Source organism: Polyodon spathula, chromosome 2 (genome assembly GCF_017654505.1).
Source record: "Polyodon spathula isolate WHYD16114869_AA chromosome 2, ASM1765450v1, whole genome shotgun sequence".
NCBI classification, from domain to species: domain Eukaryota; kingdom Metazoa; phylum Chordata; class Actinopteri; order Acipenseriformes; family Polyodontidae; genus Polyodon; species Polyodon spathula.
Window position 1 is genome coordinate 80,221,574 of NC_054535.1, and position 26,968 is coordinate 80,248,541.

Consider the following 26,968-nt stretch of genomic DNA (forward strand, 5'->3'; position numbering starts at 1 on the left):
TTTAAAAAATAACTGGGCATCAAAATGTACTAATAGGCTAGTTATTTTAATATGTTTGTTATCTTGATTTCTTCATTTTAAGGTGGTTTGCTACGTTGTTACTGTACATCTTTTTCACTACATACATAAAAATGATATAAATCTCAAAGCTAGCATGAGCACCATCATTTGTTCCACAGTCCTGTAACTTTTTAAAAAAATTTATGCGTGGGTCATTTGGGTGTTTATGAATACATGAATTTGAATTTGAATGAATGTTACCATAGACATAAACAATCATTTTTTTGTAATGTGTGCATTAAATGTAATTACAAAAATTGAGCCGTTTATGATGGATAAAAACGATCAATAAGCAAACCAGTTGAGTTGTTTCCCAGAAGCAAATCAATAAGCAAACCACTTTAAACGACCTTTCTATTTGAGTTGTTTCCCAGAAGTCTTCAACAATACTCGATCCCCTGCGACTTCTAGAGTTAATGCAGTCCATGTGTCAGTCTGTGAAGACAACACGTAACATGCTGACGTTACGGGAGGTGGCGCCTGCCAGGAGGAGCTGAGAGTTTTCTGACGAGCAGCAAGCAGAGAGAGGAGCTCTCGCTGGCCCGTAGGAGTGTAGATTTGAAGAGGAAGCATAAAGACAAAATGCACTAAACATGTGGGATTTACACACCATTTATCTAGGATAGCACATGAACACGGAGCAGCAGAGTCATTTTAAAGATAAAACTAAAACAGGAGGGTAGCGGGCTGCGAAAACCAAAACCCAACTCAAGATACGTCTGCTGTGCTGTATAGCCAGGAGAATATTCTTCGCTGACAAATTATTGGCTATAATTTAATTACGCTAGTATCTTGCTGAAGAGGACAGTAGTAATTGCAAAACGAAAATGTACTGTTAAAATAAATATTTCTGTTGGATAATGCGAAGTACAGCGGTGTGAATTTAATGTACGAAATTATTTTTAAAAAAGGATCGGAGGGAAGTTGCGTGCCAAGATAAGGGGTATCGCTGCCATCGCCTAACCACAAGGAGGAAGGAGCTTCATGTTATAATACAAAGTTTTAATATTTATTTTTATTGGACTTTTTGTTGTTGCTGTTGACAATGGAATACATGACGAGAAAATAAGTTACAAAAAAACAAACGGTACTAAGTGAGCGGCACAAAATGTAATTAACATCGAGCTGTTTCCTGTTCATACTTGCTAACAAAACACGTTTGTTGTATAGTTATCAAAGTGGTTGGGATAAATGAAGCTGAGAAAATGACATACCGGCGGTAGATGTTTTCCAGAAATACGCACACACTGGATCACAACATTCTGCTGCTATAACTTTACATAATTTTCTTCTGGTTTTGATAGCACTGAACGAATAAGGTGTGTTTTAAAAAGGGGGCGTTATTGTACACACCTTTATCTCCATTTTTGTTGGCAACACTTAACCTAATCTACAGTATAGTTGTACACACACGGTCAGTGGAAGGACTGGAGTTAGGTCTGCTCCTGTTGCTGCATGAAACTGAAAAAAAGTTATTCCTGGAATTTACAGATACGTTGAAGTCGGATTGTTTTCAAATTCGGACTTAAATGCCAAATATAAGTTGAGTTTTTTTTTGTTTTTTTTTCCACAGTTGGGGATGTGGTTTTACGTTGCTGAGTGTCCTGGTGTAAGTGAGTGTACTGGGAAAAGAAAACCAAGAACTTTGGACTCGGCATAAAGGGCTTTTCTGATGTTAATGTGACAAGAGCTTATTTGTTTATTGTCAGAAAACAGTATTTTAGAAGATTTGACTTTTTAAACTAGGCTGCTGTTTTTAAAGTTTTATTGTCCTGTTGCTGTGGAGAAACAGAGGGGAAAGGATGAAGCTAAGCCGACAGTTCACGGTGTTCGGTAGTGCCATATTCTGTGTGGTGGTATTCTCTTTGTACTTAATGCTGGATCATCTACAGTTAGATAATACCAAGAACCCTAAGGGAGCAGGGGGCTTACTTCAAAAGGTAAGTAATACTATTTTTTTCTTAGAAAAAATGTAGCAAGCCATCTCATATCCTGTGTTCAAAATTACAGGTCTTGCATGCTTGTGACTGGCTGCATTGTGGCTTGTATTTAACCATAGTACAGTAGCAGGCTGCAAGTATTTCCTGGTTTATACATTTTTATGTATCCAGTTCTGATGCTGCAGACAATATTTATTTGTCCGTTAAAAAAAATAAAAATCAGTATTACGCAATATTTACACAAATAAAATACACAAACGACGTGTTATTTATCTCCAGCGAAATTGGTCCAGCGCCTTTATGTAAATATATGGAGGAAATGCTATTGGCGCATGCTTAGTTTTCATCCATACTTACCGTCAGCCAGGTTATTTTGAATAACTTTGCATTGTGCAACTCGATCGGTGTGTGTATGTGTGTGTATATATGTGTGTGTATATGTGTGTGTGTGTGTGTGTGTATATATATATATATATATATATATGTATATATGTGTGTGTGTGTGTATGTGTATATATATGGTGGTGACCAGTTGAGGTAAAGGTCTGCTTTGCAAACTGAAGAGGATAACTGTCATATTGCTTGATGCTTGGCAACGTAAACCCAAGTCTTTCTGATGATCAAACTGCGGTGTATTGTGATAGACATTGTAAATGTTCGATCTGCTTTGGTATTTGCTTTGTCCCGTGAACACCCTGTACCAAAGATAGAGGTCCCAAGTGTGATCGTTTCTTGGCTTAAAGCTCACTAAGGACTGTAAAGATTTGGGGGAAGTCAGTGACTCGCATGGCTATTGAGGTCGATCAGTTGCATCATTAGTGACATGTTCTAGCTCCATGAAACAGGCCTTGATGCTACTGCACTTCATTGAAAATCATTGAACAGTGTTAGAAATAAATTGCCACTTGTTACATTGAGAAAGTCAATGTCCCTAATAAGACAAATTATACTGTAACAAAGTATGCATCTGAGACAAACAAAATACTATTTATACTCAATTACTTTTTCTAGACTAAATAACTACAGTACAGTGTTTTTTTTTCTTTGTTATTTACATACAGAACCTGAATTTCAAGGATATTTATCGCTACAATTCAGCTTCCCAAAAAGGCAGCACACCCTACTGAGGTTGACATAAAAAAATGAATTACTCTGAATGGTTGTATAAACAACAAAATACATATTTTCCCCCATTGAGCAAAGAGTCATGCATTGTGGGGTTTATTGATGCAGGGACAATGAAACCAGTTGTAAATTAGTTCACTTAAAATATCTAACACAGGTTGTACTGGATATGTATATTTAATAATATACTGTAGATTGCAAAATGTATGTGGTTTTATATCAACGTTTCACCTAGAAGTTAATTTAAGATGGCAGAGAGTGTTTTTTTTTTCTTTCTTTCAAGGTACTGTGGTTGTAGACAGTGTTGCAGCAACCATGATTAATCATGGTTTAATAATATTTATAAAATGGCTTGGATAAATTAAGTGCTGTGATTGTCTTAACAAGATCACATGACCGTGTGGTAAGAATTGTCTTACCACAGGGCTATGACATCATAGACCAACTTACTTACCTGGGGGAATATTACAGAATAATTTCTTAACTTGCTTTCTTCTTTCATTGCTAGGATAGGATTTTTCCTAACTTGGTATTATAGAAGTACTTTCTAAGTCACAGGTAGCTATAATTTCCAAAATGCTCTATCCTATCTTAACTTTAGGTAGGAAATCCTATCTCACGTTAAATCCTATCTCGCATTAAATCCTATCTCACATTAAATCGTATCCATTTTCAACTGATCAAGTCTGAATCTAGGGATTAAAATAATAAACATCTTTAAAAGTTATAAACAAACCGTATCATACAGAAAAAAAGGTAAAGCCTCTGAGGCACAAACACTGTAGATTCGTCTTCTGGTAGGTACTTAGGGTAACCTTTCTGAAGGGCCAAGAAATAAGGAAGGATTCGTCATACATCTGTCCCATTCACCGAAGGTAGGCTTACGGCATATAATAAAAATAAAATAAATACATACATAGCTACACAAATAAATGAATACATTTTCACCAGATATTGCTAGCTTCTCAATTAACTGTTCTGTAGCCTAAAGCTAGGTAGCATGTGTTTGTAAACCTATGTTGTATTTCAAAGTGTCTGATCATGTGTTTTGGCAGGCAGTATTTTTTAATTTGGCTACCTTATATTAAAAATAAAAAGTCCAGTAATTGCACCACTTAGATCTGTTATTTACAGATATATTTGTTACATGTATTTGTTATCTCATTTTACTCAAAATAAATAATTACCATTGCAAGCTATGGATTTTCTTTTTCAAATCTTCAAAGTGCCACCTTGTCCTAAATGTTAGGAAAAAAAAAAAACCTTAGGAAAAGAATGAGTTAGCAACGTTCTGTAATCCACTATTTCCTGTTTTAACTTAAGATAGGAAAATTAGTTAGGAACCCTTGTTCTGTAATATGAATTCCCCGAAAATGACACTTAAAATATCCTATCTGTAAGATAAGATAGGATTGGCAGTTGGGATGTTTCTGTAATATGCCCCCTGATCTAATATTAATACACCTTAAATGGTATATAAAGACCTTTTTATTTTAAACTTTTAAATTGCGTTCTCTGCCTCAAGATGGCTTCCCATGTACCTGCATGGAGCTCTCAGGACTACATTTCCCATCATCCTCCTGCTCACATATGTAACAGATGTATTTACCAGTGAGCAGGAGGATGATGGGAAACATAGTTCTGAGAGGGCCATGCGGATACATTTGAAGCCATCCTGAGACAGGGAATGCAATTTAAAGGTTTAAAAAAGTGGTCAAAATGTAAAAAAAAATAAATAAATAATAAAACAATAAACACACCTTACATAATAAAGAAAAAGGGTCCTTATGTACCCTTTTAATAGAAACAATTATTTCAGCAGTGTTTCTGTAGGTAAAAATGTCAACATACAACTGAAACAGCATTTAAATCACCCAACAAACCATGCTTTTTTCATCTCTGTCACTAGAATTACAGAAAAAATGGCAAATATTCTGTGGCATTTAGTCATAGAACAGAACAAAGAAACCTCTGAAGTAAGCAATAGCAGTAACACTTTATTCAAAAGCCATCTGAGAAATCACCACGTAAGTGTCGCTCAGCATGTAATATATATGCAGCAGTGACATCTACTTATTAAACTAAATATCACCTTATAAAACTGACTAGTGAGTATGCAATGTCTAAATTTGACACAACAGATACATCTCACCACTACCCTCCGATTTCAGAAACATATTTAACACAAAGATAAAATCTCTCCTGCTCTCTTCTGACACAAACGTGGGGCTTTTAAACAAGGTCGCGTTCGGAATAGAATTCTATTGTGCTCTCCGCAGACGGGAAGGACTGCAGCACTGCGCAAACTGACAGGGAAGTTGTTTAGTCCACATATCATCTAATGCTGGTTTACAATCTAGGGAAATCGCCAGTTACTGGCCATCAGTGTGAAAACAGCCTCTGAAATTATTGGTCAGCTTCTCTTGAAGACAGCAAAACCTGAGTAGGATCATTTCTTACACACACACACACACACACACACAAAAAAATACTCTGCGCTATTCCCTTGATTTCAAGTACCACTGCAGTGTTTCGCTGTTCCGTGAATCCTCTTTAAGATGTGGGAAATCGGTCTGCTTTCAATTCCCAAATGCCATTTTATCTCAAATTTTGCTATAAATGAGAATGTTCAATGTGATGTTTATAGGAAATAAAAAAAAAATACAAAATATTTATTCAAGGAGTTTTTTTTCAATTAAATGATACATACTACATTTCCTATTTTTATCCTTAAGCTAGTTTGTGTAATTTATTAAAAAAAAAAAAATTGTAGCCATGCGGCCTCGTGCCTCACAATGCACCCTGTTGTGGGTTCATTCTTCTCTGCACTGCTCTACATGGCAGGCTGACATTCTGCAACACACGGTTCTTCAAGAAGTATTGTTAACTTTTTTTAATTCAACATGTTTTGTGAATCGCACAGAACAGGCTACAGGAGCAAGTTAAGAAACTGATATGAGTTGTTTCGTTACACTGTACGATATGTGATAAGGGAGGACTGCTAGAGCTGTCAGACTTTTAAACAGGATACATCTGCAGGTTTTACAATTACAATACACTGCAATGAGTATTGATATCAAACCGCTCTATTTACACACATTCAAACATCCATGCTGTTTATTGCAGTTGTTTCCCCCTCCCCCTCTGTGTTGTTTGTTTTTGGTTTTCACAATATGGAGTAAGGATTGTTTTATTCTCACTGGGTGGTAAATGTCCTAATGAAGTTTCTGGATTTTAAATGACCTTTACTGGGATTACAGCAAAAACAGTTAAAGATCTGTAATGACTGTGTGAGACTGCTTACTTGCCACATTTTACTACAATGCACCTGGGTACATACAGTATGTACTGCAGGCCCTGAGTATACATGCATATCCCTGATCATACTGTAAAGTGGAGTGGCCAGCTATGCTCCCACACCACACAGTTGATATAGACCAGGGGTGGGCAAAGTTGGCCTTTGCAGTCCAGCTGTTTTGTTCCAGCCATGTTAAAATTGTTTAATTGAACCAACTAAACCTCATTCCTAAAGTAGTTATTGATTTTATTTGACCTGTTTAACCTTGGCTGGAAAGACACTCCATGATGACTGATATAGGGTTGGCACATAACTGCATACCAAATTGTTCTGTAACTTGGTTCAGAGATTTTTACATCATTCAAAAAATATTTTTCTTATAGTCGTGTGAGTCGGTTTTGACATGGTATACACTGTATTCTTAGAAAATGAAGTTATTCTTTTGTTATTCTTTGTTTTTTGAATATACTGTGTGCCTGTCATTGAGTAAAGTCACCCCAGCAGGTGAAGAGAAATGTAAATGCAAGGAGTGAGGGCTGAGATGTTTACGAATCTGTTTTGCTATACACCAGCATGGCAAGTTGTGATTGTGATATTGATTAGAAAAAAAAAAAACAACAACATTAAAGCCTTGTAATTAGATTTGTATTAGATTTCCACATTTATCTTTTAAAATAGTGCTGCATACAGGGCTAGACACCACTCTCTCTCGAATGAGCACGCTTCCAGTACATCCAGTAAGCACATGCAGCTTTTTGCATGATTACGGTATATACAGTGTCTGCTACTAACCATAATATTATTAGGAAAAAGTTATATTTTAAACATAATTTTAAACTTTTTCTTTTTCAATTCAGGCAGTTTTCAATGTGAAATACAATGCTTCAGATCAATAAAGTCATGTTCTTTTACCAGTAGCTGCCAACAATAGCAAGTTAACAAAAGAACATGATGTTCCCAAAAGAGAAATAGCTAGTCATACACCCACAGCACCCACCACGATCTTAAGGTTTTATTGTGAATACAATAATATGTTAAGCTAAGTTATATTTCAAGTATTAATTTTGTGTTCTGTTGAGAAATGCTGGGAAATAATCAGGTAAAACTGTAAGACTTAGACCTGCACTGCAATGGTGCCAGACAAGAAAACTTTATTAATGTATTTTTGTGTCTAAACATGTCTCCCAGCTTTCAACTGCAGTAAGCCAGTTTGAATTTCCAGTGGTGGGAGAAGAAAATTGCTGTTTTCAGTAGGATAGGAGAGCTATAATATTTGCAATAGAATGGAACCCTAAGGACGATGACCATAGGTTTTCAGATGGTTGTGATAATTATTTACAATGCTGTAAGTCAAATGTATAATGTAAAAAAATATGGGGTGGTGAGAATGTGTACTGGCTTAATCTTACATTAATGTGGTTCTGATTGTCATACAGTACTTCATGAATCCCAGCCAGTGCTAAGTATTTATGGAGCACCACACAATTACAGTGTCTATAGAAAGTCTACACCCCCTTTAAAAATGTTCACCTTTTGTTGCTTTATAGCCTGGAATTAAAATGCATTTATCTACACATCCTACCCCACAACTTTCAAGTGAAAAAAATATTAATTTAATTAAAAATAAAAACTGAAATAGCTTGGTTGGATAAGTGTCCACACCCCTTGTAATGGCAGTCCTAAATTAGCTCAGGTGTAACCAATCACTTTCACACACCAAGTTTTGGCGTTCCACCTGTGTTAAATTGTAGTGATTCACATGATTTCAGGATAAATTCAGCAGTTCCTGTAAGTTCTGTCTGCTGGGTAGTGCATTTCAAAGCAAATACTCAACCATGAACACCAAGGTGCTTTCAGAAGAACTCTGGGACAAAGTTGTTGAAAGGCACAGATCAGGGGATGGTATAAAAAAAGTATCAAAGGCCTTGAATATCCCTTGGAGCACGGTCAAGACATTTGTTAAGAAGTGGAAGGTATATGGCACCACCAAGACCCTGCCTACATCAGGCCGTCCCTCCAAACTGGATAACCGAGCAAAAAGGAGACTGATCAGAGAAGCTACCAAGAGGCCAATGGCAACTTTGAAAGAGCTACAGACTTTTATGGCCAAGACTGGTCAGAGTGTGACAACAATATCCCAAGCACTTCACAAATCTGGCCTGTATGGTAGGGTGGCAAGAAGGAAGCCATTACTCAAGAAAGCCCACTTTGAATCCCGTTTGAAGCATGCAAAAAAACACAGGAGATTCTGTAGCATGTGGCAAAAAGTTTTGTGGTCTGATGAAACTAAAATTGAACTTTTTGGCCTAAATGCAAAGCGCTTTGTTTAGCACAAACCCAACACAGCGCATCACCCAAAGAACACCATCCCTACTGTGAAGCATGGTGGTGGCAGCATCATGTTCTGAGGATTTTTCTCATTGGCAGGGACTAGAGCACTTGTCACTAGAAGGGAAAATGAATGAAGCAAAGTACAGAGAAGTGCTTGAGAAAACTTGGTGCCCTTTGCAAGAAAGCTGAAACTGGGATGGAAGTTCACCTTTCAGCATGACAAGGACCCAAAGCACAAAGCCAAAGCTACACTGGAGTGGCTAAGGAACAAAAAGGTAAATGTCCTTGAGTGGCCCAGTCAGAGCCGCGACCTATATCCAATCGAAAATTTGTGGTATGACTTGAAGATTGCTGTCCATCAGTGTTCCCCAAGGAACTTGACAGAGCTTGAACAGTTTTGTAAAGAAGAATGGTGAAATATTGTCAAATCTAGGTGTGCAAAGTTGGTAGAGACCTATCCCAACAGACTCACAGCTGTAATTGCTGCCAAAGGTGCTTCTACCAAGTATTAACTCAGTGGGGTGGAGACCAATTATGATCTTTCAGTTTTGTGTTTTTAATATATTATTTTTTCTCTCAATAAAAACTTTTTTTCTCCTCAACAGTGTGGAGTATGTTGTGTAGATAAGTGGGAAAAAATCCTCATTTAAATGCATGAAACTCTGATGCACTGACACAACAAAATGTGAAAAAAAGTTCAAGGGGGTGTAGACTTTCTATAGGCACTGTATGACTTGTAGCAGCCATGGGCAACTCCCAGGACCATTGTAGACCCGTTTTTAACAGCTAATTGATTACTACAGTAGTGCTGGAACAATTCTACTTTTGTAGATTTTGTAAATAGGAGAATCACAGATGTAGCATCTGTTTGGAGAAAAATCCACTCACTCAGGAGTTTCATGCTGAATAATAAACTGAAATTCAAACTCGGATAATCACATCTTTAAAGTAGACACTTTATATATTTATTTTAATGGTTTGTTCAGCACCTAACTATGGTAAGATTCCGATACATTGTTTAACCTTGAATTATAATATTTCAAGTTTACTGTAGTTAGAATAAAACAGCTTTAAATAATTTCCTTGCAGGGGATGTCGAGCTTATGGCGATCACAAATTAATTTAAAATAGCATACCTCAAAAAAGGCCTAATCAAATTATCTTTGGTAACATTTGTTTTGTACTGCCGCATTGTATTTTTTTTCTTTTCAAGAAGACGTGTGAATTTTTTTGGATCAATATGGTATGGAACACTGTTTACGCTGACTCGCCATGCTTTTGATTTAAATAAAAACGCAACTGCTTCAGCAGCTCTAAAGGGATTTAAGAAAATAAATGTAAGCTTGGCTGGTTGAAACTAGCATTGTCTGCAAAAACCTTTGTGATGTCCTAATTGGTTTATTTACCTAATCTATTTCATGCCATTGTTAGGAGAAATTACATGTTTTAATCTTTGTCTTTTGACTTTTGAAAGGGTTTAGTTTCCGTAGCAGTTCACAGAAAACCATTAGTTAACCTAATGAATTACATCTCAGGTAATCAAAAGCACACCATCTATCTCAATGGTGCCCAATTCCAGTCATGGAAGACTGTTCCTCTTCAGATTTATTAGGTAAAATGTAATATTCAGCTACTTAAGGACCTGGATGGTAATTGCTTTTGGCTAAATGAGCCGTACTGTACTAGTGAGCCATTAAAAATATACTCTAGCAAACAAAAACAAAAAGCTTAGTTAATTGTAGTTGGCTGGTTCTGGGCTGGAAGGACCAACTTTACCCAGGCATCTTCATTTGGAGGTGTGCAGTACTACAACAGAGTTTTTAATCTTGTCCACATTGTCGAGCTGCGTGGTAGGGCAGAAGCCCTGCTGCTGTAAATAGTGCATGTGGGAATGTAAGGTTGGCAGGGAAGGGGTTAAATCTGTCCCTGCCAGCAGTCACAGGTGTTGCGATTCCCCAGTCAGGTAATTGGTGCTAAATGGGGAGTGGTCACATGTATAAGGAAGAAAAATAATTTGTTTGGAAGAGTGAGTGCTTGCCTGCTGTGATTTTTGTATTGTATTGTTTTCTATCTGTAGTGAAGACTAATGCCCAGCCTACAAGTGATTTATTGTTTTGTTTGAACATTTTATTTTGGCCCTTGTGCCAGTTTATTTTGTTCATTTTTGTGTGTGTTTTGTTAATATACGAGGACACCGGTGCTTAAACTGCAGCTTTCCGTCTCTGGGTCTCGTTCCTGCCGGTAACAGCTTGGGCCATGATGTTGCCCTGTCACAGGCTGGTTTGATGAAAAATGAACTTCAGGATTGCTTGTTTGTTAAAGGTTTCTTCTCATGCTATCCCAGGTCAAAGCATATACTACAGTTTTGTGGGGAATACCGAAGATCATTACAGCTGACTACTGCATAATCCAGCAAGTTGTGCAAGTGTTACGAGGCACAGTATTAGCTACAGTACCTACCAATAAGATTGGTTAGGAATGTTAAGCCAAGCTGTTTTGAGCTAAAGACAAGCAAACGGTTGTTGAATATTTTAACAGCAGCAGGTTTGAGCAGCGTTTTTAACTGATTGAGTTACGTGCTTTACAAATGGAATTGTTTCCTCAACTAAGTTACATGGATGATGTACTGTGTGATGTGTGGATGTACATAAATGCATTACTACTGAACAAAAGAAATATCAACTTGCAGATAAACTGGTTCTGTACACCTCCAAAATGTTCCTAAAGACATGAGCAACTGTTTGAATTTGTGTCTGTTATGTGATCATGTCAAATTTAAATCTTATATTTAATTATGCACCTAGCTTGGATTTCTATAGTTGGTTATGCACCTTATCAGGAAAACATCTTCAGTCATGACACACTATTATGCTTATTTCGTTGACTTTTTTGGATCACTGGACAGAGCAGTATTTTTTTACATGGATAATAAGCCTTTGTAGTGTCTGTACAGGTTGTTTTTTTTATCAATAAATTAATTCAAGACATCTAATTAAACTATTTAGACAAAAGCAATTAACTGATTTAATACAAAGTTGGTCATTACATATGTGCATATTCTTCAAACTATATCATAAACAATTAACTATTGCAAAACATATTTTGGTTTGCAAAGGTTTGCTCTGAAAAACCTCCCTAGCATTTTTTTTCTTTTATGGTCTTAAGGAACAAATATATAATCTGTCTTGATCCAGAGTTGGCATCTTTAAGCAAGATTTTGTTATTCATGTGAGGAATTGCAATATTCAGGCTGACAAAGATGGTGTCATATTGAATTTGCAAACAAAATCAGTCGTGTTCAGCTGGGAGCTAGTAAGATGTAAGGAATTATAAACTGATACAGTACATTTAACAAATATTATCTTTGGGGCTACAGAAAATCAACACGATGGATATTTCTCTATACTTTATCAACATCGTTTTTATTTCCTTACATACATGTAATCTTCTTGTAGTATTTATGCAGTAGTTTGTACTGTAGTAGTCTGATCAAAAACTGTGAGGTACTGTATCTCAGGTCTACTTGTTTTACAGCCCTGTGACCAGGATGACTGCAGTGGTGACGTCAGACCCGGAAGAACACAGAAACCAAAACACGTAATGGCGGTGAACCAGAGGCGCTACAGCGCTCAGTACTTTATTAACTAATAAAACAAAAGACTTGAACAAACAAAAGACACAAAACAAAAGGGGTGTTGGCCAAACAAATAAACAAATAATAAACAGCAACAAAACAAATCTTGTGCTGGTGTATAAACCAGCACGCTAGCAATTGTTATACTTCCGTCTCTTCTCTTGCACTCCACCTTGAGCGCAGACAGCTGCAGGCTTTTATATTCTGGATGAGGGGTTAACTAGCTGTTAATTAAAATGACCTTATTGCCCCTTGCCCATAGGCCGCACAAGATTAAATAAGGATACGTGACTGTCGGCTAGTTAATCAGTAGCGCATCCTCACAAGGTTTTTAAAAATAAAAACAATAACCTGGTGGACGGCGTCTCCCTCGTCCGGCCAAACAATACATAATAGTAATACAAATAATAATATCAGACGGCTTTCGCCGTCGCATTAACACATAAATCAAAACAGTGATAAACAAAGGGACGGGACACTCTGCCACAAGCCCCCACTTGTTAAATTAATGTTTAAAACATAGGTCCCTATTCTTTGATGGAGACTCCACAGGCAGCATTTAATTGGTTCTACAATATAGGGAGACAATATTGGCCAGGACAGAGTCATCTTGCAATGCAACAATAGGTTCTAGTGGTCAGGTGCCCAGTGAGCTCAAACACTGACCTGCAGGGCAGACTTTTTCCTGCATAGACTGGGCCCGCCAACATCCACTGTCAAGATCCTGGATGTACAGAAGGGATTAGCTTGGTGGCGGGATCGGAGGGCCTTCACTGACCTGCAATTCTCTTCAGCTCTTGTGGGGAGTTGCTGTGATATACTTAACTTTCGACGTTTGGGAAAGACACCACCACCGCAAAGTGCTGATTGGTACTGATTACAAATGTACACATGAGTGGTTGCTGGGACATATAAATAGGGGTTGTATGTATGTTCTGAATCGTGTTTGAGAAATCAACCAATCACCATTAAGGATTTGTTAAGAAGAGAAAACGTAACAAAATGTAACAAAATTAAGTTTAAAAAATAAAAATAAAAAAAACAACACTTTCATAATAGTTCTGAGTACAATCTTTGTTTGCACAATTTATAATAACTTAATGATTTGTATATGCAGGCTATATGTTGTGTGTGCCTGTGAACAGGCTGGCTGTAGGGCCACGTGAGACCAGAAAGAAACACACAGACAGGCAGTACTAGCAGGTGAAACTGAGACGCCGCAGCGCTCAGTGCTTTTAATAAACAAACAAAAGAGTTAAACAAAAACAGCACACAGTACTTGAGGCCAAAATAAATAGACATCCACACCTGTTCTCCACTCATCGAACACACAACCCCAAGTGAGTAAAATGTGCATCTATAGATACTGTTGTGCCGGGATTCAATTACTAATTAATTCTTCACTTGAATCCCAGCATGTGAACTTATTTGTGCAATCCAGTCGCTCACATACTATTAAATACTTTAAATGCACATGAATTGAAGTGCAATCCCCATGCCTAAATACAACTATCTATTTTAAACCACTCGTGCTACACAGACCCATTTATATCCTGTGCACCAACATCTAGTCACCAACATTAACACACCACATGCAACATATAACACGTAACACACACATGGGTGGGGCACACTGCTACAGTACCTTATAATCAGAAGTTATTTTGCACAAGTTGAGAAGACACAACCTCACCTGATTACAGAAAGAAACACATTAAGCATGACGTATTCATTTATATAGCCTGTAACCACAGAGTGTGCAACGATCACTTCTTTGAATCAAAGCAAATTGGAACATAAAAAATTAGCTCAACGTCTGCACAGCATGGTGCACTCTTGGAGAAACTGAAAGCAGCAGGTGGTCCGCTCATCATAAATAATATGTGCACTGGTGACTTTATTTTAGGTACAATACCACCCTTTCCTTTATCTGGAACAATACACATTTACATTATCTCTCATATACCATGGTTCTGTTCAAAATTCTCTGTCCAGCAGCAAAATGTTAAGACAAGACTAACTGTTTGATAAAAATAGGCTTTATACAGTACAAGGATTTGGCAGTCAGTATAATTTAATTTAAATGAAACAGACTCAAAATCACTTCTCCATACATATAATACAGATAAGTCCAAACAGTCTATACAGTAGCAAGAATAACCTCCCTGGCAATTAAAACAATAAAATAAATAATAATAATACATCTGCAAAGTTCATGAAAACACCTAACCTTAAAGACAGAATCTAGTTGTTGTCAACTAGATCAGTTGTAAAGACCCAGATATTTGGACTGTTTGCAATACCTGCTTTATATCCACTGTGGGTGAATAAATGACATTGACTATGAAGAATGGCAGATCATAATGAAAACCAACAGGCTACAATTGTTCAATAGAACCCAATTATGTCTAATCTTGGAAATCCTTATTTAAGTTTACAAGATTCATCCAAGATTAGTGGTAATCGGTGTCTGTGAAACGGAAAGTACAACGGCTGTACAGTCTGCCTGGACTTCAGTGGAACCCTTTTTTCCATTCAGTGCTTGCACACAATAGCCTTTTCAAGAGGGTTACTGACAAGGCTTTTGTTAAATAGGCCGCTGTGTAGAGCATGCATAAATATTTGTTTAAGAACAGGAGTTTGTTTCTATGTTGTGTATTTTAAATTACTGGATATTACATAATAGAGAATATATATATAATTATATATATATATATATATATATATATATATATATATATATATATATATATATATATATATATATATATATATATATATATATATAAACATTTGACCTTTTTTAACTGAACTTTATTGACTAAAAATTGCTGCCTAAACAAAACAGTAATCGAAATGTGTTGGTTTGGATTAGTGCCTGAATAGGTACACAACCCCTCCTGAATAGGTACACAACAGATGTATATCAAAAAACTTATGAAATGGAAAATTTGAGCCAAACTGCTAAAATTGAGCCGTTGCCTATTTAGTTTGAAATGTCACACCAAATTATAGAGCTGCTAAAAATGTTGTTCAATTACTGTAACATCCCTGTGAGAATCTGTCATGTTTAAAAAACCTTATTAACTGCCCGAATAGAGAGGTCATGATGCCTACTGCAGAATCAGGTTGCATCAATTTATATACACTACCGATCAAAAGTTTTAGAACACCTCCATTTTTCCAGTTTTTATTGAAATTTACACAGTTTAATGTCTCAGTGTACTCTGAAATTAAAGCATAGAACAAATAAACAATTGGAGATAAAAAAGAAATCATGGAATCGTTTTGTTTAACAAAATTTTATCTAAATTTTTGACTCAAAGTAGCCACCTTTTGCAGATATAACAGCCGAACACACTCGTGGCATTCTTTCTACAATGGAAATCAAATATTGTTCGGAAAGTTCTTCCCAACACTGTTGCAGAAGTTCCCACAAATGTGTTGCACTTGTAGGTTGCTTTGCTTTCACCCTTCTGTCCATTTCATCCCAAACCAGCTCGATGGGGTTTAAGTCTGGAGACTGTGCTGGCCATTCCATGATTTGAAGCCTACCGTCTTGTTCTTTTCTTCTAAGGTAGTTCTGACATAGCCTGGAGGTATGTTTTGGGTCGTTATCTTGCTGTAGGATGAACCCCTGACCAACTAGGCGTATACCAGAGGGTATTGCATGGCGCTGCAAAATGCTGTGGTAGCCGTTTTGGTTCAGGGTGCCACTCTGTGCAAGTCGCCGACTCTGGATCCAGCAAAAGAGCCCCAGACCATCACGCTTCCTCCTCCATGTTTGACAGTTGGTGTCACACACCGAGGAACCATCCTTTTGCCTACTCGACGGCGTACAAAAACCCTGCATGATGAACCAAAGATTTCAAATTTTGATTCATCGGTCCATAAGACCTTCTTCCAGTCTTCAGTAGTCCACTGGTGGTGCTTCATGGCCCAGGCAAGCCTCTTTCTTATTTTGCCATCTTAGCAATGGCTTGCTTACTGCCACTCGACCTGTCAAACCTGCAGCTCGAAGTCTTCTCTTCACAGTTGAAACTGAGACTTGCTTACTTCGACCAGTGTTAAGCTGTGCTTGAAGCTGTTGTCCTGTGAGCTGCCTATCACGCAAGCTGTTGACTCTCAGAAACTTGTCTTCTGATTCTGTTGTGGCTTTGGGTCTGCCAGACCTCTTCCTGTCAGAGTTTCTTCCAGTTTCCAAGTGCCTTTTGATAGTGTAGGGAACTGTACTCACTGACACCTTGGCTTTCTTTGCAATTTCTCTATAGGAAAGACCTACACATTTAAGGGTTATAATGGTCTGTCTGTCTTCCTTTGTTAATTGCCTTTTTCTCGCCATTATGATAGCAATATACTACTTCCTGCAGTACAATACTGTCCAAATAATGCTTAAGAGGGTGTAGTAACACAGTCTGTTCCAACACTGCTTTTATACAGACAGAGGGTTTGTAAGTAATCAACAAAAGTTGGGACACCTGTAGGAATTGTTAGCATCAACTTTCAAGGCATAATTTACTTCCATTGCTGCAGAACAGCTGTAAGTTGTTAACCCATTACTTGTTCCCTGAAAAAGGCCTTTTGTATAACTCATAAATGTACATTATTTTTCAGTGTTTGGTACCCTAAACTTTTTTTTTAACCTCTGACAGTTTACCACTTACCTTTGTACCATTTCAGGTTATTCACTGGACTTGAACTGCTTAAATTTCAATAAAAACTGGAAAAATGTGGGTGTTCTAAAACTTTTGACCGGCAGTGTAGGTGATTGGTACCCTGAGGTGTGGTGTGATATGGAACTTGTGATTTTGAAAGGGGTTCCAGGGTGGATGGATACTGCACAGTATATACTGTATAGCAAATTATATCTGAGATCTCTAGATATGGTATCAGTGGTACTTTTCAAAGTAAAAGACTTTAAACTTACAATTGATTAAATTTTTAAATGAAAATCCAGACATTTTTAAATAACTATTCAGTAGTACTAAAAAGAAACCTCACTTACATGTCCTGAGAATTTATTGTTGGTTGAAAAACAGTGTGTGTAATATTGAAGGATTGATGAAAAAGCAGCCTTTTAGTCACTGAGTTCTTTTCACCCGCAATAAAAGGTATCCGCTGTAGCCCCTTTAGCAGTTCATCCAGTTAGTGCTGGGACCAACATGGAATTTTCATGTTCGGATTATGGGTGTAAATCGTTTAGAGTTTAAATGTTAGTAGAGTGTTAAACGTTTTTAATTTTGCTTAATTGTTTAAACTTTGTCAAAAATGTGCAGGCCGAATATTAAGAAGCGGCTGACTGCAAATAACGGCTTCTTATCTTTGTCAGGTGACCAGTCTGCTAGGTGGGACCCAGACATGCAAGCGAAATGTTAGGAAATGCGATAAAATTCGGGCTAAAAACAACATGGTTGATTTATTGAGATGATCGTAAATGTCATGCAACCAATTTCAATTCTGGAGGTTACCGGATTGAACTTTTAATGACTTCTGTTGAGCCAGATTACAGAAGTAGGTGATCCTTTTTTTTTTTTTTTTTGCTGTTCTGGGACTGAGACTCGAGCGATGTTAATACTTGTTAATACTGTCATTTTTCTACTGCTGTATAAGTATAAAATATTGCTGTTAGTAAAATTATTATTATTTTTAAACTGAATATTTATTCTTTAAATTAACGTGATACTGTACTTGGAATGAAGTCAGTTTGGTGTGAACATAACTAGTTCGTGTCTCTTTTACAGTAAGTTGGATAAATTAGCGAGCCATCTAATCAAAACAGACCATTATTGTACTGCCGATGCTATTAGAATTATTATTTCATATTGTGTCACTGTTTTATACAGTACATTTATTAAATATATGGCTAATTTAGTCATTTATTTCTGTCAAACAAGTTAATTTTTCACGTACAAAGAGGATCGCAACATGTTAATAAGCGACTAATCTTAAAAGCTATAATGAAAAATAAAGCGTTTTGCTGGACACACTATTACCATCGTTGACAAGTAACTATGTTTAAATTAATAAAGATGAGTCACTTCGGCATTTAAATGAGAAAGACCTACGATTTAAAAGCCCATTTAGTGGTTTCACAGAAGAAAAAAAAAGTACGTTTAAACCAATTTTAATATTAACGCGTTTATCAGTTGTGATTGAGATACACGAATGGATTAACCGATTGCACCAAGATGGCTGACTTCGATTTTCTCCTGCTGTCAAGATGCACGTAGACGAGGACTCATACTACGCCCTTACACAGCATCTTTTCAAAATGTTTTTATTTTAAAGTTTAAACTATATATTTTTTAAAAAGTTTAAACGTTTATTAAATTACTTGGAATCTAGCACCCCTACTTTGGATATTCGTTCAAGTTTTAGATATTCCTTCATTTTCAAAACACTATGAAAACCATTATACATAATGTTGTATTAAAGTTGAAAAATATCCCAGAAGTAAGAAAGGCGTTACTTTACCCTTGTGAACTAACTACAAAAAAGGGGGCGTTGTACAATGGGGGGAGAAAAAAACAAACAAACAATATTTACTCACTGTAAATAGATGGCTCTTTTATTTAGCAATCGGAGTGAACGGCAACACTCCCCAGCGCACGGGCTGATCTTAGCTGACAGTCAGGACGCCACAGGAGAACACCCCCTAGTGCTTCACGTCTGCAGGACACGCCCCCGACTCGCAGCAGGTGCCAAGCAAGGGAAAGCGGGCACCAGTGTAAATCCTGCCGCCGTCCTCAACGACAACATAGATAAAAAATCTCTCACAGATGAAATCATGTGTGACGTACACAGACATTTGTTTTTGTCTTCGAATACATGTAAAAAAAAAACAATATATATATATATATATATATATATATATATATATATATATATATATATATATATATATATATATATATATATATATATTCGTTAGCAATTCGATATTTGTCCCAGCACTACATCCAGTATATAGTGTCATTCTGCATCAGAAATTGCTGAATGCTGTCAATTATCTGAACAAATACCAGTGTATTAGATGCTCACAATTTGACAAAACCTGTTTGTTTTGGACAGCCACCACACCACTGTGGTTAACATACATAACGTAATGCATAACAAAAAAAATTTATCTATAGAAAGTTTTAATACATGCACGTTCGCCCTTAACAATTTACGGATAAGCAAAATAAAAATAAAAAGTTATGTTTTTTTTTTACCTACCTACAAATCTGTGTGCTTTTACAGTATATCCATCTAGTTATTATGGGGCTGATCAGCAAACAGTAGGCAGTAAACATAACATCTAATCATATGTAACATCTGTTCAGTATTATTGTTGTTATCAGTGGCTGAGCTGGGATTGAACTTTTTTTAACCACTGGACCACTAAGCCTCCAAAGTAGCCATTAACCAGTCTTCTTTAACCAGACCTTCTTATTATTTTACAGGGACAACTATCCATACTGCAAGAAAAGATTGACCATTTAGAGAGGTTGCTATCGGAAAACAATGAAATTATCTCAAACATCAGGGACTCTGTTATCAATCTCAGCGAATCTGTGAAAGATGGAAAGGGGAATCCTGAGGCAATGAACCTGAGCAGAGGAGCGTTCTCAGATCTCCTTGCGTCTCCTCCACTGGTCATCCCTGTTGATGCTGAGGACTGTCAGTTTGCTGCCAAATCATATTCCAAAGCTGCTGATGATGTGCAGGTATGTTTTTTTTTATTTTTTAAATAAACTGTACAAAAAGGCTTGAGTCTCATAATATGTTTTTAATGTGTTTAGCTACATGCTGACCTCTATTTTAACCACTAGGGCAGCCATGAGAAGTTTTATATAGAAGGGCTGCACAACAAAACAATTCACCCTGGAGATAAAAATAGCCCTTCTATGTATTTTCTGTAAACAATGTTTATGGGCCACCTCTGAGGTGGGTGGGTTAATTAAATGATTGGTTGACTTAAAAAAAAAAAAAAAAATGAGAGAGAGAGAGAGAGACGGAGGGAGGGGGTACTGTTTAGTATTAAAATATGTTTTCTTTTTCTGTATATTTTTGTTGTTTATGCCATGTATGTGCTTTGGCAACACAATTCTTTTTAATTTTTCTTTTTAATTGTCATGCCAACGAGGGAGGGAGATGTTTGTTAGGTTGGGGTAAACCGGTTTAGCCTCTCCCCATTTAAACAGGAATCTAACTGCTTAGTTAGGAATTCGAGGTGGGTTAAGGGTTCTTACCTTCGTTTATTAGAATTAAAAAAAAAACAACCAAAAAAAAAAAATACATAAAATGTCCTCACCAAATGGCATTGGTGAATTGCTTTAAATACTTTTTTCAAACTCGTCCCCCAACCATTGACAACTTCCAAGGAGAACGTATAGTTTAAACAAACCATTGAAGCCATTGTTGTGACTTTTGACTGCTCTGCTAAACATCTCCACATATCTTCTAATGTATTTTTGTTTTTTCTCACAAACTCACCAGCTGGGTTTCTGAGGTTTGGGTATGTAATTTACAGAGGATTTTGAGCTTAGTCAAACAAGTCCTTGAAGAGTGGTTCACTACCTAACAATCTAGTTTTACAGACTAATCCATATATTCTTCTCTGTAGTACTGCTTTGGGCTAGATAGAGAAACACTGTGACTCTCCATCACAGTACCTAACTCTGTTGTATATGAGCTGCACAAGAAACAATTCACCCAGGGGACCTAATGTCTTTCTGTGTATTTTTTGTGCAGCCAAGTTTCTCATGGTGTAGTTAAGGGTTCAGTGCCCTTGCCCAACCCCTCTTCATGTTAGGAGTTTCTAAACATCATAGCCAAATGTTGCAGGAAAGATCTATAAACATTCTTATCAAAAACTGTTAAATAACAAGTTGTCTGTTTGTAGTGTTAATAAAATAATGTGTAATTTGGACTTCTACTTGTTTGTAAACAGTCACTGGAATTTTATCTTATGGTAAGAGAATGAAGAAATCACCATTTGGGTGTTGTCTAATTGTTTGAATGCAAGGTTACTTGTTTTTCAAGATCACCCAACAATGTTGGGACTGGTTTTCCTTAAAAGAAATTCTACCAAATCACTGTGTATGATGAAAAGGATAAATGAAACTGTGGCAGGCTGGCGAGTGGATAGAGGTTCAGAGACAGTCTGTAGTTCAAAAAAAATAATTATTTTATTATAAATACACAAAAATAAAAGGGCACAAGGGCCAAAACAAAGCAATTTAAACACAAAAAGAAAGACAAAAAAACAAAAATAACAAAAATAACAATTTCCAGGCTGGGCAATGCTTTCACTGGATTCACAAATCTCAAAAATCACACACCAAAATCCACCAACCTGCTCCCTCCTCCTAAATGAAAAGCAGAGGCCTCCATTTATGTCAGGTGGCTGGGCGCTGATTGATCGTTAATTAAACTAATCATCTAATCAACCCCAGCTACCTGAACACAATGAACCCAGGCAGGTAGGGGAATTTAACCCCATCCCTGCCAATTTCTAAAGAGCAGAGCTGTGCTCTGCCACAGAAACATATAAGATAAGTAAAACAGTAGTATCTGTTGAAAAGGCAGGTCAACTGAGTACTGTCATATAGATCACATTATACTGTAGTTTCCAAGGAATGTAGTTTAAGATTGAAATGCTAGTGGGCATGTATTTATTCTTAGCTGTACTGTGTGCAATCAGAAGTACACAACCCAGGACACTGTCCCTGTAAACAAATCAAAACACAAACTCTAACTCTGTTTGAAGCACTAACTTTTAAGGGCTGTAAATATACACCCCCAGTCCCTAACTACTACTGAAGGCTAAGCGTTTTCTCTTTTTAACAAAAATAACAATATATTTGTCTTGGAGGAAGTGTTACCAGGTTTAGGAGCACAGTAATACTGTCATGCTCTAGTCAAAGAAAAGACAAAGACTGGTAGTTGCACGTGGCTTTTATGGTGGAACTAATAAAATCTGAGCCTGGCCTCTGTGACTCAGCAACTCCCTCTAGCTGCCAGATATGACAAATACAGGGTATTGTCTCTAAACACAGTAAATCCTTTAAGCCCAGCATACACAAGGAAACTTGTTTCCAGACAAAATGTTTCCTTGTATATGCTGGATGTTTTCCTGTTTCCAGAAATACGGAAATATGTTTTCCGGCGTAGACCAGGGTTCTACTTTGAGAAACATTTTACATTTAGCCGATCAGGAGAACGTCGAGCATGAGTCATGGATCATGTGACTGTGCAAGATGGTGACTTTTACAGACGGTAACATGGTTTGGAAACCTGCTACAATCGAATGTTTTATTGATATGTACGCTGACGCACTGTGGTGTAATTTCAGGTTATTCGTGGTCCTATGAGCCTCAGCAGCTCCTCAAAAGTGTCTTTATCCATACAAATAAAATTGCGATAACTTAAGCGTAGCTCATTTAAAAAGATTGTGGTACGATCCTCTCTCCTCATGATTTAGGATCCGCTCCCTTATCCACATGACTCTGTTCCTGTGCTGTGCCTTAGGAAAAAATATTTGACTGCTGTGTGTCACTCATATTTCAAACCGCAAAGGCACATTTTTTCTGAGAGAAGTAACCCTTGTTATGGTCTGGTCACAAGAGCCACTTTTGTTGACGGCAACAAGGAGACCTTGCTGGTCAACATGCTGACAATGTTCTATAATACTGGTGACACAACGGCAACAAACTCAGTACTAGCCAATCATATTTGATGGTAGTGTCACATGTAAAAAAAAAAAAAAAACTAAAAATGCTTATGCTTTTAAATTCCGAACAGGGCGTCAGTAACTTGCATTGTACTGAATATGAAAGCATATTTTGATGTAATGTGTAAGGCTATTTGAAATGAGTCATCTGTCTTGTGTTTAGTACTGGTAAGTAAAACCACTAAATAAATACTGGTATATTATTAAGTAATCACGACCAATATAGTAGCCGATGCTTTACTGTTTCTTTATTTTTTTCTGTATTTTAATTTACAGTGGCTCTCAAAAGTATTCACCCCCTTGGACTTTTCCACATTTTATTGTGTTACAACATAGAATCAAAATGGATTTACTTAGGAGTTTTTGACACTGATCAACACAAAAAAGTCCATAATGTCAAAGTGAAAAATAAAATCTACAAATTGTTCTGAATTAATTACAAATACAAAACAGAAAATAATTGATTGCATAAGTAGTCACCCCCTTGAGTCAATATTTGGTAGAGTCACCTTTGGCAGCAATTACAGCAATGAGTCTGTTTGGATAAGTCTGTACCAGCTTTGCACTTCTAGACACACAATTTTTGCCCATTCTTCTTTGCAGAATTGCTCATGCTCCGTCAAGTTGGATGGGAACCTTTGGTGAACAGCAACAACTCCTTCCACATATTCTCAATTTGATTGAGGTCAGGGCTTTGACTGGGCCACTCCAGGATATTGACCTTTTTGTTTTTAAGTCACTTCAGTGTGGCTATGGCTGTATGTTTAGGGTTATTGTCCTGCTGGAAGGTGAATCTTCTCCCAAGTCTCTTGCAGACTTCAGCAGGTTTTCCTCCAGGATTTCTTTGTACTTTGCTGCATACATTTTGCCCTCTATCTTCACAAGCTTTCCAGGCCCTGACGGAGAGAAGCATCCCCATAGCATGATGCTGCCACCACCATGCTTCATGGTAGGGATGGTATTCTCAGGATGATGTGTGGTGTTTGGCTTGTGCCAAAAACATAGTGCTTAGAATGGAGGCCAAAAAGCTCTATTTTGGTCTCATCAGACCATAGAATCTTCTTCCTCTTGGTCTCAGAGTCTCCCACATGCCTTCTGGCAAACTACAGTGGCTTGCGAAAGTATTGACCCCCCTTGGCATTTTTCCTATTTTGTTGCCTTACAACCTGGAATTAAAATTGATTTTTATTTGGATTTCATGTAATGGACATACACAAAATAGTCCAAATTGGTGAAGTGAAATGAAAAAAATAACTTGTTTAAAAAAATTCTAAAAAATAAATAATGGAAAAGTGGTGCGTGCATATGTATTCACCCCCTTTGCTATTAAGCCTCTAAATAAGATCTGGTACAACCAATTACCTTCAGAAGTCACATAATTAGTTAAATAAAGTCCACCTGTGTGCAATCTAAGTGTCACATGATCTCAGTATATATACACCTGTTCTGAAAGGCCCGAGAGTCTGCAACACCACTAAGCAAAGGGTACCACCAAGCAAGCGGCATGATGAAGACCAAGGAGCTCTCCAAACAGGTCAGGGACAAAGTTGTGGAGAAGTACAGATCAGGGTTGGGTTATAAAAAAATATCCGAAACTTTGAACATCCCACAGAGCACCATTAAAGCCATTATTAAAAAATGGAAAGAATATGGCACCACAACAAACCTGGCAAGAGAGGGCCGCCCACCAAAACTCATGGACCAGGCAAGGAGGGCATTAATCAGAGAGGCAACAAAGAGACCAAAGATAACCCTGAAGGTGCTGCAAAGCTCCACAGCGGAGATTGGAGTATCTGTCCGTAGGACCACTTTAAGCCGTACACTCCACAGAGCTGGGCTTTACGGAAGAGTGGCCAGAAAAAAGCCATTGCTTAAAGAAAAAAAATAAGCAAACACATTTGGTGTTCGCCAAAAGGCATGTGGGAGACTCCCCAAACATATGGAAGAAGGTACTCTGGTCAGATGAGACTAAAACTGAGCTTTTTGGCCATCAAGGAAAACGCTATGTCTGGCACAAACCCAACACCTCTCATCACCCCGAGAACACCATCCCCACAGTGAAGCATGGTGGTGGCAGCATCATGCTGTGGGGATGTTTATCATCTGCAGGGACTGGGAAACTGGTCAGAATTGAAGGAATGATGGATGGCGCTAAATACAGGGAAATTCTTGAGGGAAACCTGTTTCAGTCTTCCAGAGATTTGAGACTGGGACGGAGGTTCACCTTCCAGCAGGACAATGACCCTAAGCATACTGCTAAAGCAACACTCGAGTGGTTTAAGGGGAAACATTTAAATGTCTTGGAATGGCCTAGTGAAAGCCCAGACCTCAATCCAATTGAGAATCTGTGGTATGACTTAAAGATTGCTGTACACCAGCGGAACCCATCCAACTTGAAGGAGCTGGAGCAGTTTTGCCTTGAAGAATGGGCAAAAATCCCAGTGGCTAGATGTGCCAAGCTTATAGATGCATACCCCAAGAGACTTGCAGCTGTAATTGCTGCAAAAGGTGGCTCTACAAAGTATTGACTTTGGGGGAGGTGAATACTTATGCACGCTCAAGTTTTCTGTTTTTATGTCTTATTTCTTGTTTGTTTCACAATAAAAAATAGTTTGCATCTTCAAAGTGGTAGGCATGTTGTGTAAATCAAATGATACAAACCCCCAAAAAATCAATTTTAATTCCAGGCTGTAAGGCAACAAAATAGGAAAAATGCCAAGGGGGGGTCAATACTTTCGCAAGCCACTGTAGCCGAGATTTGATGTCGGTTTTATCAACAGTGGCTTTCTTTTTGCCACTCTCCCATAAAGGCCAGTTTTGTGAAGCACCCGGGCTATTGTTGCCGTATGCACAGTGTCTCCCAGCTCAGCCTTGGAAGACTGTAACTTATTTAGAGTTGCCATAGGCCTCTTGTTGGTTTCCCTGACTAGTGCCCTTCTCACCCTGGGTACTCAGTTTTTGAAGACAGCCTGTTCTAGACAGATTCACAGTTGTGCCATATTCTCTCCATTTCTTAATAATGGACTTTACTGTGCTCCGGGGGATATTCAATGCCTTGGAAATGTTCTTATATCCTACCCCTGATTGGTGCTTTTGAAGAACCTTTTTCCGGTTTTGCTTTGAATGTTCCTTCATGATGTAGTTTTTGTTAGGAAATGTGCTAACCAACTGTGGGACCTCCCAGAGACAGGTGTATTTAACCTGAAATCATGTGAAACACCTTAATTGCACACAAGTGGACTCCATTCAACTAATTATTTGATTTCTAAAGACAATTGGTTGCACCAGAACTTATTTAGGTGTGTCATAGCAAAGGGGGTGAATACTTATGCAAGTTGTAGATTTTATTTTTCACTTTGACATTATGGACTTTTTTGTGTTGATCGGTGGTAAAAACTCCTAATTAAGTCCATTTTTATTCCATGTGGTTACACAATAAAATGTGGAAAAGTCCGGGGGGGGGGGGGGGGGGGGGGTGTGAATACTTTTGAGAGCCACTGTATATAAGAAATACTTTTTGTTTGTTTATAATTCATTATTGTTTAATACTGTACAGCTATAACTGTACAGTAAATATAATTATGTCTCATAATTCACAGCCGATCAGGAGTTAAAATTTTTTCTCATTTCCACCTCTTCATCTAAAATTGTCAGCATTAAAGCAGCAGCAGCAGCTTTGCTTTGCTTTGCCAGTAATTTTTATTCATGTGACGTATAAAATGAATAATGATTGGTTTACATTGTTTTGCTGCCAGAATGCTGGCACCTTTGTCGACGGGAAAGGTCGTCTCTCATGTGACCACACTATTTATAGGTCAACATGCGGACAACAGAAGTCTCCATCTTTTGGACATCAACAAAAG

The 26,968-nt window shown here is 37.5% G+C and overlaps 1 protein-coding gene across 1 annotated transcript in view; it reads left to right on the forward strand.

Annotated features, from left to right (window-relative positions):
• Positions 1-563: 563 nt before the first annotated feature.
• LOC121301854 (alpha-mannosidase 2-like) overlaps positions 564-26,968 on the forward strand; it is a 134,495-nt gene continuing 108,090 nt past the window's right edge. Inside the window, exons 1-2 of the mRNA XM_041231516.1 lie at positions 564-2,000; positions 19,834-20,097. Coding sequence (XP_041087450.1) covers positions 1,863-2,000; positions 19,834-20,097 — 402 coding nt within the window. The 5' untranslated portion in view covers positions 564-1,862. The remainder of the gene's footprint in view (positions 2,001-19,833; positions 20,098-26,968) is intronic.